Source organism: Asparagus officinalis, chromosome 10, assembly GCF_001876935.1.
Source record: "Asparagus officinalis chromosome 10, Aspof.V1, whole genome shotgun sequence".
NCBI classification, from domain to species: Eukaryota; Viridiplantae; Streptophyta; class Magnoliopsida; order Asparagales; family Asparagaceae; genus Asparagus; species Asparagus officinalis.
In genome coordinates, this window is record NC_033803.1 from 46,927,698 (window position 1) to 46,940,527 (window position 12,830).

General features: G+C 36.1%; 1 protein-coding gene across 1 annotated transcript; it reads right to left on the reverse strand.

Annotated features, from left to right (window-relative positions):
- Positions 1,376 to 11,948, reverse strand: LOC109826702. The gene is made up of 4 exons (XM_020393722.1): positions 11,567 to 11,948; positions 11,262 to 11,401; positions 10,980 to 11,099; positions 1,376 to 1,951 (listed from the first exon to the last, which is right to left on the reverse strand). The coding sequence occupies exons 1-4, from the start codon at positions 11,946 to 11,948 to the stop codon at positions 1,376 to 1,378; spliced, it is 1,218 nt and encodes a 405-aa protein (XP_020249311.1).

Sequence of the window (12,830 nt, forward strand, 5' to 3'; positions counted from 1 at the left end):
GAAAAACGCACGTCATTTGGGGAAATGATGACGTTAGGAAGATCACGTCGTTCAGTGACTTAACAGTATAATGACGATGATGAAAACAAAAGCACATCACTTGGTAGGCCAATGTTGGAAAACACACGTCATTTAGGGTAAATGACGACGTTAGGAAGAATCAAATACAATAACATATCACATAGTAGTATACTATTGGAAAGATTTTTTTTGAACAAGAGTTAAACAATGACTATCAGAGGTAATCATTAATATGATAGTTTTGGTTGTCTCGCTATCCTATTGAAGAGGATTGTGAGGGTAATTTAGAAGAGATGAAGTAAGAAAACCATTACCTTTATTTGCTTCTCCTCCTGTTATAAGACGCACTTGACCATGAGGTCTATGGGTAATATTTCTTCAGAAATTTACCATTAATAGGCATCATGAGTTTGTCACCATCTTGAGTGACAAGACGATAAGCTCCATTTGAGTAGACAGTTTCTATCACAAATGGTCCCTCCTATTTTGGCTCGAACTTCCCTTTTTGGAGTTCAAAATCATTGGGTGTCAGACGGCAAGGACCAAATCACCTTCCTTGAATATGCGATATCTAACCTTTTTATCGAATGCTTTGGAAATCTGAGCTTGATAAAGTTCGATGTGTTGTTAAGCCAGTAGTCGCTTTTCATCTAACGCTTCCGGTTCTTGAAGATGTCGGTGATGACTTTCTTCCGTTGTCATACCAGTTGCAAGTGCTATTCGCAGAGATAGAATTTGTATTTCCAATAGTAATACAGCTTCACATCCATATACCAAGGAATATGGTATCGCTCCTATCGGTGTACGAACCGTTGTGTGATAGGTCCACAAACTTTGACCCAGTTTCTCATTCTAGTCTCTTTTGTTCGTCGAAACTACCTTAGTGAGAATTCTGACAATTGTCTTGTTGAAAGCTTATGCTTGTCCACTAGCAGCATGGTTATAAGCTGTTGAAGCCAAATTCTTAATCCTGAATTTATCACAGAATCGAGTGAAGGCTTGGCTAACAAACTGAGGCCCGTTATCATAGACCATACGCCTCCGAATGCCGTATCTGTATATGATGTGATGTTTTAAGATTTTAACAACATCACTCGTCTTAACTTCTCTTAACAGGATTGCTTCTGCCTATTTAGAGAAGTAATCGGTTATCACTAAAATAAAACGATGTCCCTTGGAAGAGGGTAGGGTTATTGGGCCAACGATGTCCCTACCCCATGTTTCAAAAGGCCATGAAGTGGCTGCGGGTGAAGATGCTCGGGCGGTTGATGCATGTAGTTAGCATGTATCTGGTAGGCGTGACATCGTTTAGCATAAGCAACAACGTCATGTACCATGTTAGGCCAGTAATAACCTAATCTGCGTAGTTGATCCCACAATTTAGGGTCAGGCTAATGAGCCCCACAGATGCCATCATGAGCTTCTTTAAGAGCTTCTTTTGCTTCTCTATTTGATAAACAGCGAAGCAATAGTCCGTCATACGACCTTTAGTATAAAATCTGGGATTGGGAATCGTAATATAATCTAGGTGCTCATCTATGAATGATTTTCTTTCCTTGATGTCTTCAGGTAATAATCCATATAAGACATAATCAATGATCGAAAATCGCCAATCTTTAGGTTCGAGCATTGTAGGCTCATCTTCAATCACGTTGATCTGCAATGCATACTTTGACTTGAACAAATGTTTGCTCATCACGGTGATTTGTTGAGTAGCTCCTTCAGGTTGAGCTAATGTGGCCGCAAACGATGCTAATGCATCGGCATAAGTATTCTTGAGATGGGGTACATAGTCAATGTAGAAACCCTCAAAAGATTCAGCCAATGCGATCGCTGCTGTATGATAAGGGATGAGATCCTCATTTCTAATCTCATATTCTCCCTTCATCTGATTAACGACGAGTTGTGAGTTGCCAGATGCTTCTAAGTGCTTCACTGATAATCATATTTTATTACAATTTTATACCCTCATTATCTATTTTACATGAATAAATATACCATTAATAATTGTTGTTAGCTTAGTTTCCACATAAATGAATGAAAATATAAATAAATATTATTAAATGTAAAAACCCCTTAAAAATCCCTCTTCTCTATTTTGCAGCATTTTAGAAGCCTATGATTGAAAGGTTGGAAGCCCATCAAGCAAATGATGACCCTAAGAAAAAAAATAAAATAAAACAAAGACCTCATGCACATCATGCTCAAGAAGAAGCCACAAAATCAAGCTCTTTGAAGGCCCAAGCCCATCAACAATTGATCACACCTCATGACCGGACTTAGGAGACCGGACTTTGTTTTTTTTTATTTTCAAAATCAAATGGAAATCGGACCTGGGGGCTTGATTGCTGCAAACAACAATGGGCCGGACCTGCTGGTCTTGGCTTTGGGTGCTGCAGCTTTGAATCAAAAAAAAATCAAATGGGAAGTTCAAATTGGGCCGGACTTGTTCAAACTCCAATGGGCTGGACCTGATAAGGACTTAGCTTTTAATTTTGAAGCTCCATTGAGCCGACTTTGCTACAGATTCAAATCTCTATGTGGGCTGCAAATTTAATTTTGAAAATCAAATCTCCATGGACCGGACCTGCTGTAAGAGTTGGGGATTTTCATCTTTGAAAATCAAATAAATCATATGGGCCTCCTATGTTGGGCTAGAGAAGAACAAAAAACAAATTCAAAGGTGGAGATTGCTTTACTTGGGGCTCAAGACAAATCCAATGGCTCATATTCATTAAAGATTACTATAAATAGGGGTAGAGAGTGAGGGGTTAAGGGTGTAAAAATTTTTATAACTCCTTTTGGAGAGGAGGGCTACTCTTAATTGAGAAGACCTTCCAAAATTGTAACTTTTTGTTGCAATTAATAATAATAATTTTTTCACCACTTTAAATTTTTCTCTTCTTCTCTTTGTTGGATGATGAAGATGAAGATGAAGATGGAGAATCATTTGAAGGTTTACATTTCTCTTTTATTTCTTTTTGCTTATTAGTTTAGATTTATTTCTATGCTTGTAGTTAGATTTTATTTTCTTGTTAAATAGCCAAGAGGCTAGAACCCTCTTGCCTTAGATTTATTTCGTGTTCATAGATTAGATTTATTTTCATGCTTATAGAGTAGATAATAGATTTAATTTCTTGCATTTAATTCTTGCAATTTTATTTTGTAGTTTAGATTTTGCACTTTATTTTGTAGTTAGATTTTAATTTCTTATACTATTCACCTTGAGGCTAGAACCCTCTTGGGTTTAGTTTTTCTTTTTGTTTATTTTTATTTTGTTTGATTCGCCTTTAGGCTAGAACCCTCTAGGGAATCACCCTTTTCTAAGAAGTGGGTTCAATTGTAGATTACCCATATCTATAATTGAATCCACCATCTTTAATTTCTTGCATTTTCTTTTATTCTTGAATTTTATTTTCTTTATTCTTGATTTTTATTTTTATTTTTCCTTCTTGCCTTATTGATCATATTCATTCTTTGTCACATCCACTCTCACTTATATCTCGTGCCGATTTACACACTATCATTTTCACTTTCTCAATCTCTTCACAATCACATTCACTTATCACTCCTACTTGTCACGCACACAACATAAGAATCGATTTCATATTTTCTCCTACAAAACATATTTCTCGTGGGATCGATATCTTAAATACTATAACTTGACACGGTTGTGCACTTGCAACCTTTTTGGTACATGTTTATGCCGCATCAAGTTTTTGGCGCCGTTGCCTGGGGAGGTGCTTAAGTCGGTTTTAATTATTTTGGTTCTTTAACTTGTGTGTTTTTTGTGAAGGAAACGCTTGGAGCTTGAAGATCGCGGATTGGAGAGCTAGGATTTGAAGATTTGCTTTCAGGTAAGTCTTCTTTCTAGTTTTTAATTCCACCATTTAGCTACTTCTTCACAATTAGAGACAATTAGGACTTAAAAAAAAAGAGATTTTATTTTTGTTGACCATAATAAAATTCACCCTCCACTTTGACATTTACTAATAAGATAATAAATTCAAACAATTTCTCCCCTTCTCATTTGTTTGATTGTTAACCCTAAAAAAAAGAATTTTTCTTTTCCATCCTTTTAAGTTGCTTTTAATTCATAGGGTTGCATTTCATATTGATAGTAGGAATTCACCAAGTGATTTGAGCATCTTGATTTGGCACACACTTAAAAATACTTTTAAGGGCAAAACCCCATAATCAAGATAAGGTAAGGTATTTCATCACCCTTTCCTTAGCCCAAAAATCACTAATTCCTCACTTCACAAACCCAAGCCTAATAAAACTCATTAGACGTTGGCCCCTAAGGATTCGAGCTCAATAAGGAACAAAAAAAATCCTTAAGTGAACTGATTTAAGTTTTCTCAGATTAGTTGGTGTCTAAGGCAAGGTTTAGGGGTTGCGTAAAGCGCTCCGCAAGGAAAGAGGTACTTAATTGATCTTTGATCACCCTCTAGTACTATCCTTACCTGGCTAACTACCTGGGTAAAACTTTTATCTTTTCACTATAGGAGTTTTTGGTTAGGAGCTGGTCTAGTGAATTAGGCTAAACCCTAGAATTAGAGTGATTGAAAAGTGATTGTTTTGATTTTGTTTTAGTTAGGATTTTTCTTTAACCTTTTCTTCTCATAAAAAAAACTATTTTTTTTTCTCTTTAAAAAAAATAAAAAGAAATATTTTGGTGTATGCAACAGTGGATTAGGGATAATACACGTCGATTAATTCGCTTTGAACCAATCATAGTAATGGAGCATCCTAATCCACCCGTTCTTCATGATATGTGCTATCCTATTAGGAATGTAATCCCCTCGTGCATTAGGCTCCCCGAAAAAAATGGGATAAATTTTGAGCTTAGACCGCAATACATAAACATGCTTCCCAAATTCCTTGGTAATGAAACAGAAGATGCATATATTTTTATTTCGGAATTTGAGGAAGTGTGTATTATGATTAAAATGAGAGAATTAACCGAAGATGCGATTAAGCTTAGATTTATTCCATTTGCTCTTAAGGATAAAGCTAAAAAATGGCTGTACAGCTTACCAACAAATTCCATCTCAACTTGGGATGAATTTGTCACCGTTTTTCTTAAGAAATTTTTTCCTATTCATAAAACGGTAAAGCTTAGGAACAGCATTCAAAACTTTAAAATTATCCCGGGAGAACCTTTTTGGAAGTATTTTGACCGATTTAAAGATCTTCTCATCCAATGTCCTCATCACGGTTTAGAGAAATGGCGATTGTGCCAAATAATTTATGAGGGATTAGATTATTCTGCAAAAACTTCCTTAGAATCAATGTGCCACGGGGATTTTATGAGGAAAAATGCTGATGAAGCTTGGGAGTTTTTGGAGAGTCTTTCTGAAAAAACAATGCAATGGGAACACTGTGCTGACATGGTTTCATCAGTTCCCCATTCTAAGTCTAGTGGTCTTTCCTTGGAGTCAAACATTGCTTCTGAAGCGAAGATGGCGACAATTCTGCGGAGGTTAGAAGCTTTAGAAATTAAGGAACGAGCTCCAGCTCAAATCAATCATGTTTCTGCCTTAAGATGTCATAATTGTCAGTCTCCTACCCACGTTTCAGAGGAATGTCCTCTCCTAGGAAATAACAATACATTAGAACAGATGAACGCTGTATTCCAGCACCCTAGAAATGATCCATTTTCTCCAACCTATAATCCAGGCTGGAGAAATCATCCCAACTTTACATGGAATCAAGGAAATTCTCCCGGAACTCAAAACTTCACTCCCGCTTCGACCCAACATTTTTCTAGGGGAAACACAATTCCGTTCAATTCTTATTCACAATTTCAACAACCCAATCTGCCGTATCAAAATCAGTCTCCTCTTCATCAAGCTGTAATTCAGACTCCTCACAATCCAGATCAGGATAAACGTCTCCCATAATTAAGGTCTCTACTCAAACCACGAATATGTTGACTCAAACGTCTAGCACTCTAAATTCCTTCATGCAATCAACTGGACAAATGCTCAACTCCAACACTCAAGCTATAGCTAGATTAGAACAAATGCTCAACTCCAACACTCAAGCTATAGCTAGATTAGAATCCCAACTTGGTCAACTAGCTAGTACCGCGAGTGAAAGAGAGAAAGGAAAATTTCTGAGTCAACCCGTGGTCAACCCTAATATCACAGGATGCAGTTCATCCTATGAAGCTCAAGTGAATACAATCCATTCACTTCGGTCAGGTAGACAGGTCGATAATCAAGTGAGAACTCCTCCAAGTCAAACTTCTGATCCAATACAAAATCCTTCTTCTTCTGATGAATCTATTCAACAATCACTCCCCTCAGATGACCAAGAACCTGAACCCGAACCTGAGCCTGCTTTTGATAGATTTAGACCGGTTGCTCCCTTTCCAGATAGACTCAGGTCTAGGAAACACTCTCCTCAGGAGGAGAAAATCCTAGAGACATTCAAGCAGGTTAAGGTCAACATTCCTCTCTTAGATGTAATTGAACAAATTCCATCTTATGCTAAATTTTTAAAAGAATTGTGCACTAAGAAGAGGAGAATAAATGTTCCAAAGAAAGTCTTTTTAGCCGCCAATATCAGTGAAATGCTGTCAAATCCCATACCTTTGAAACGTAAAGATCCAGGTTCCCCCATCATTTCATGTATCATTGGTAATACTCACATTGATAAGGCGCTTTTAGACTTAGGGGCCAGTGTTAATTTGCTTCCATATTCAGTCTACCAGCAATTGGGTCTAGGTGTACTGAACCCAACCAAATGCACCTTGCAGTTGGCTGATAGATCTGTAAAGGTCCCTATGGGTGAGTTAGAGGATGTTCTGATTAAGGTTGGAGATTTTATTTTTTCAGTAGATTTTGTAGTCTTGGAAACACAGCCTGTTTTCAATCTCAAAGGACAGACACCTATCATCTTAGGACGACCGTTCTTAGCCACTTCTAATGCTCTCATCAACTGTAGAACTGGTCAAATGAAGCTGTCCTTTGGGAATTTGACTGCTAATCTTAACATTTTTAATCCAGGGGACCAACCAAATAATCAGCCTCTAGAAATAAACTACATTCAGGAAAGATCAGAAGAAGAAGAAGAAGAAGAGTCTGATTTGAGTTTTGAGGAAATTTTTGATGAAGAGTTAGAGTTTTTAGAAGAAGCAGATCAGGTCCTTGAGAATAATAAAACTGTGTTAAATATTTGTTGCTTTGAATTAAATTTTAAAGAACTCTTTCTTGATGAACTTAGATTCTTAGAGAATAATCAACAACCAAATTTTCAGAACTTCACAGAAGAATTGGTTGTTAGAAAACAAAACTTCACAGTACAAGAGTCTAAATTCATTAAGAAATGTAAAATGCATGACACCAATAATACCTACCTTACTTTGTTGTAAGAATTACTGAACACCCCGAAATGCTTGGAAATTTACATTATTTATTATATCATTCTTAATTTGTTTAAAATCCGGGGAAGAATTTTTAGCAATAAGGTAGGATTCAATGTAGAACATGAACTCTTCATGTTGAATATCTCATTCTACATTGTTTATTTATTTCAGAATAATACAAAGAATTTATTCATCTCTCATTTGAGAGTTTCTTGTTCAGTTGTTAAAAAAAAAGAAAAAAAGAGAAAAAAAAACAGAAGAATAAATTTTTGATTTCATCCTCCCCAGACCAAAGGTAGTCGTAGATTTTTATCAGCCGACCAAATGTAAGTGCTTCACTTCTTATCTGCTTTACTTATGCATCATAGAGTTTGCATTGAGGACAATGCAAAAGTTTAGGTGTGGGGGTATTTGGGAATTAGTTATTTTCTCTCTCTTTATTTTACCCTTTTTCTTATAATATATATATATACTTTTTATTTTACATTTTTAGTTACATTTTTTCCCTTTTTCTTTAAAAAAAAATTTATAAAAATATCGTCACTTGCCAAATTGATAGAGTTATGTAATAATTGATTTATTTGATAAATTTGAAATTTTCTAATCCTTAGTTGGTTATTTACGTAAGTTCACCTTTTATGATAACTCTAAATAAATTTCTTAAGAAATGATTTTCAAAATAGTATACTTTACTTAAGCCTTAACTTGGACTTTTATTTAAAATAATGAATTTTTTGCATGCTTAGCTTTGAGTTGAAAATAATTTTTCAAAGTGTCTTGATTTACAATATTTTCAAAATATATATACATACAAAAAAAAATTGCAAAAGAAGAGTGCGAAAAATGGGCACCAAAAAGAAAAAAAATAATACTCTTGAATTCTAGGTGATTCTATCTTATAAAGCCTAAGCTGACCGAGTAATTAAGCCCAAGGAGTATTTCCATACTTAACGACCTAAGCCCAATTGGGTTAGGATCCATTGGCCCAAAACTCTTTAAAAGGTCACTTAGAAAGCCCGTTAAAGTAGAAAAAAAATCACGAAGGATGAAAGAGTTAAAAAAAAATTTAATAAATGTTTTATAGTTGTATATATGGTCTTGGAAAATATTTTAAATCAAGCAACTTAAAAATTATTTAAAACAAAGAGTTAGCATGTTCTTTTCAAAACTTTTAAATTAAATTTCTAAATTTGGCTTGGTTTTGTATTGCTACAATGAGAAGATTTTCTTGAAAATATACCTTAGAGTTATATATAAAAATGTTTTCTTGAGTGATAACTGGCTCCAATTAGATTATCTAAAAGTTATCAAGTGAATTTAGTTATTTACTGACTTCTTTAATTTGGCAAGTTGACCGAATTTTGTGGGTATATTCACTGCAAACCCTCACGAGACTACAACTCGTCCACTAGGGTAACCTAGGGGTTTAAAGGCTTGTTGTATGCGCTAAATACAACCGCGATTCCACGAATGTGGTTGGCAAATTATCGATCAAATTGCTAACAAAGCCAAGAAGGGTATTTGATAATCATATTTTATTATAATTTTATACCCTCATTATCTATTTTACATGAATAAATATACCATTAATAATTGTTGTTAGCTTAGTTTCCACATAAATGAATGAAAATATAAATAAATATTATTAAATGTAAAAACCCCTTAAAAATCTCTCTTCTATATTTTGCAGCATTTTAGAAGCCTATGATTGAAAGGTTGGAAGCCCATCAAGCAAATGATGGCTCTAAGAAAAAAAAAAAAAACAAAGACCTCATGCACATCATGCTCAAGAAGAAGCCACAAAATCAAGCTCTTTGAAGGCCCAAGCCCTCATGCACATCATGCTCAAGAAGAAGCCACAAAATCAAGCTCTTTGAAGGCCCAAGCCCATCAACAAATCATCACACCTCATGACCGGACTTAGGAGACCGGACTTTGTTTTTTTTATTTTCAAAATCAAATGGAAACCGGACCTGGGGGCTTGATTGCTGCAAACAACAATGGGCCGGACCTGCTGGTCTTGGCTTTGGGTGCTGCAGCTTTGAATCACAAAAAAATCAAATGGGAAGTTCAAATTGGGCCGGACATGTTCAAACTCCAATGGGCTGGACCTGATAAGGACTTAGCTTTTAATTTTGAAGCTCCATTGGGCCGACTTTGCTGTAGATTCAAATCTCCATGTGGGCTACAAATTTAATTTTGAAAATCAAATCTCCATGGACCGGACCTGCTGTAAGAGTTGGGGATTTTCATCTTTGAAAATCAAATAAATCATATGGGCCTCCTATGTTGGGCTAGAGAAGAACAAAAAGCAAATTTAAATGTGGAGATTGCTTTGCTTGGGGCTCAAGACAAATCCAATGGCTAATATTCATTGAAGATTACTATAAATTAGGGTAGAGAGTGAGGGGTTAAGGGTGTGAAAATTTTTATAACTCCTTTTGGAGAGGAGGGCTACTCTTAATTGAGAAGGCCTTCCAAAATTATAACTTTTTGTTGCAATTAATCCTTCCAAAATTATAACTTTTTGTTGCAATTAATAATAATAATTTTTTCACCACTTTAAATTTTTCTCTTTTTCTCTTTGTTGGATGATAAAGATGAAGATGAAGATGGAGAATCATTTGAAGGTTTGTATTTCTCTTTTATTTCTTTTTGCTTATTAGTTTAGATTTTTTTCTATGCTTGTAGTTAGATTTTATTTTCTTGTTAAATAGCCAAGAGGCTAGAACCCTCTTGCCTTAGATTTATTTCATGCTCATAGATTAGATTTATATTCATGCATATAGAGTAGATTTATTTTCTTTTTGCAATTTATTTTATAGTTTAGATTTTGCAATTTATTTTGTAGTTAGATTTTAATTTCTTGCACTATTCACCTTGAGGCTAGAACCCTCTTGGGTTTAGTTTTTCTTTTTGTTTATTTTTATTTTGTTTGATTCGCCTTTAGGCTAGAACCCTCTAGGGAATCACCATTTTCTAAGAAGTGGGTTCAATTTTAGATTACCCATATCTATAATTGAATCCACCATCTTTAATTTCTTGTATTTTCTTTTATTCTAGAATTTTGTTCTTCATTCTTGATTTTTTTATTTGTTTCTTGATTTTATTCATTTTTCCTTCTCACCTTATTGATCATACTCATTCTTTTTTCACATCCATTCTCACTTACATTTTGCACCTACTTACATACCATTTTCACTCTCTCAATCTCTTCACAATCACATTCACTTATCACTCCTACTTGTCACGCACACAACATAAGAACCGATTTCATATTTTCTCCTACAAAACACCTTCCTCGTGGGATCGATATCTTAAATACTATAACTTGACACGATTGTGCACTTACAACCTTTTTGGTACATGTTTATGCCGCATCATTCACCTCCAGCTGTCTAGCTATATCAAGGCTAACCAACAAAGCATTATATTCGGCTATATTATTAGAGCATGGCTCTGTTAGAGAAACGGCCCGTTGTAGCACCTAATTTTGTGAAGAGATAAACACTACCCCCACTCCGGTAATAACCCGACCAGTAGGGCTTGCTCTTCCCCCACCATCGAAATATAGTTGCCTTACCTGCTCTTTAGAAACAACATTGGCTTCATATGTCTCATCTGATATGTCCTGATACAATTCTACCTTCCCCTTCAATGGATGGTTAGCCATAAGGTCACAAATAGCTTGACCTTTCACTATCTTTTGAGGTTTGAAATGAATATCATATTAGGAAAGCAACAATGCCCATCTAGCGAGTCGCCAGTTCAACGTGCTAGGCTGTGTCATAAATACCCGAATAGGATTAATCTGGGAAATGATATGTATGGTTTGTCCAACTAAATAATATCGCATCTTTTGAACCATGAAGACCAGTGCCAAACATTCTTTCTCAATAAGAGGATAAGGAGGTTCAGCACCTGATAAAGTCCTACTGAGATAGTAGACAGCTTGCTCATGGCCATTTTCATCATCTTGTGCTAAGAGTCCTGCCAATGCATGATCTGTAGCCCGGATGTATATCAAGAAAGGTTTACCTGACTTCGGTGCAACCAATACAGGCAGATTGGAGAGATATTGCTTAATCTCCTCGAATGCTTTCTAGCAAGCTTCATTCCACACAAATGATACCCCTTTCTTCATTAGCCTTGAGAATGGTTGACATTTGCCTGATAGGTTAGAAATGACCCTGCGAATGTATGCCAATCTTCCTTGTAAACCCTGAAGCTCTTTGAGATTTTTAGGAGGTGGCAGCTCTCGGATGGCTTTGACTTTGTCCGGGTCAAGACGAATTCCGCTAGCTGTGACCACGAACCCAAGGAATTTACCACTAGCCATTCCTAAAAATGACTTGGTCGGGTTCATCTTAAGTTGATGTGTCCGCGTGAGGTCGAACATTGTTTTCAAGTCGTTTAAATGGTTTCCCTTGTCATGACTTTTAACGACCAAGTCATCTACATAACATTCTACAGTCTTCCGCACATATCTTTGGAAAATGGAGGTCATGGCATATTGGTATGTAGCACCGGCATTCTTCAATCCAAAGGGCATTACTGTATAGCAGTATATCCCCGAAGGTGTTCGAAAGGACGTGTGCTTTTCATCATTAGAATACATTTTGATTTGGTTATACCCTGAGAATCCACATAAAAGACATCCTTTCAAACCAGCACGTATTGTCAATAATAACGTCCGTGATGGGTAAAGGAAAATCGTCTTTAGGACAAGCCGAATTCAAGTCTCGAAAGTCAATGCACACTCGAACCTTCTCTTTTTTTTAGAACAGGGACAATGTTGGTCACCCAGTCAGTATGTTGCTCTTCGCGAATAAATCCCGACTCAATAAGCTTCTTGATTTTAGCTTCAATTGCTTCCATAATTTAGGGCCAAAATCGCCTTTGTTGTTGTTTAACAGGCTTGATGTCTGGTTTAATATTTAAGTGATGCACCACTTAAGGATCGAGGCCAGTCATATCCTCGTAATTCTAAGCAAAAACATCAATATACTTTTACTAGAGTAACGAGTTCTTCTCTTTCTTCGAGCGACAAGCTATCGCTTATGAATATGGGTTTAGGATTAATCGCATTTCCCATGTTCACTTCTATCACTTTGTCGTCAGTAGGAGGTTCGCGTTGTTCAAAGCAGTGTTCCCACTATATGCCTAGCTGTCGGCTTAGCGGATCATCAAGCAAAGGTAATTGATCATCTTCTTGATTTTCTATTAGAGATGCTGAGGTCATGTTGGCCATAAGTGCCTTGAACATAGCTCCTATAATGGTGTCAGACTATAGCAACTGGATTCGGAAGATGAGCTGCAAGAATCATCATCTGGCTCTCCATTAGATCCAAAACACAGCGTGAATGGCAGGGATTCATAACCTAACACACTACGAGTTTTATGATAGTAATCCTCCGAATTTCCTTCCGGGACA

Excerpts from the sequence above, each read along its gene's own strand:
- LOC109826702 (XM_020393722.1), bottom strand. The coding sequence starts at position 11,948 with ATGCCCTTTGGATTGAAGAATGCCGGTGCTACATACCAATATGCCATG. Across the intron at positions 11,402-11,566 it reads GGTCATTTCTAACCTATCAG|ATCATGCATTGGCAGGACTC; the intron begins GCAAATGTCAAC and ends TCCGGGCTACAG. Across the intron at positions 1,952-10,979 it reads ATGTTGTTTCTAAAGAGCAG|CACTTAGAAGCATCTGGCAA; the intron begins GTAAGGCAACTA and ends TTATCAGTGAAG.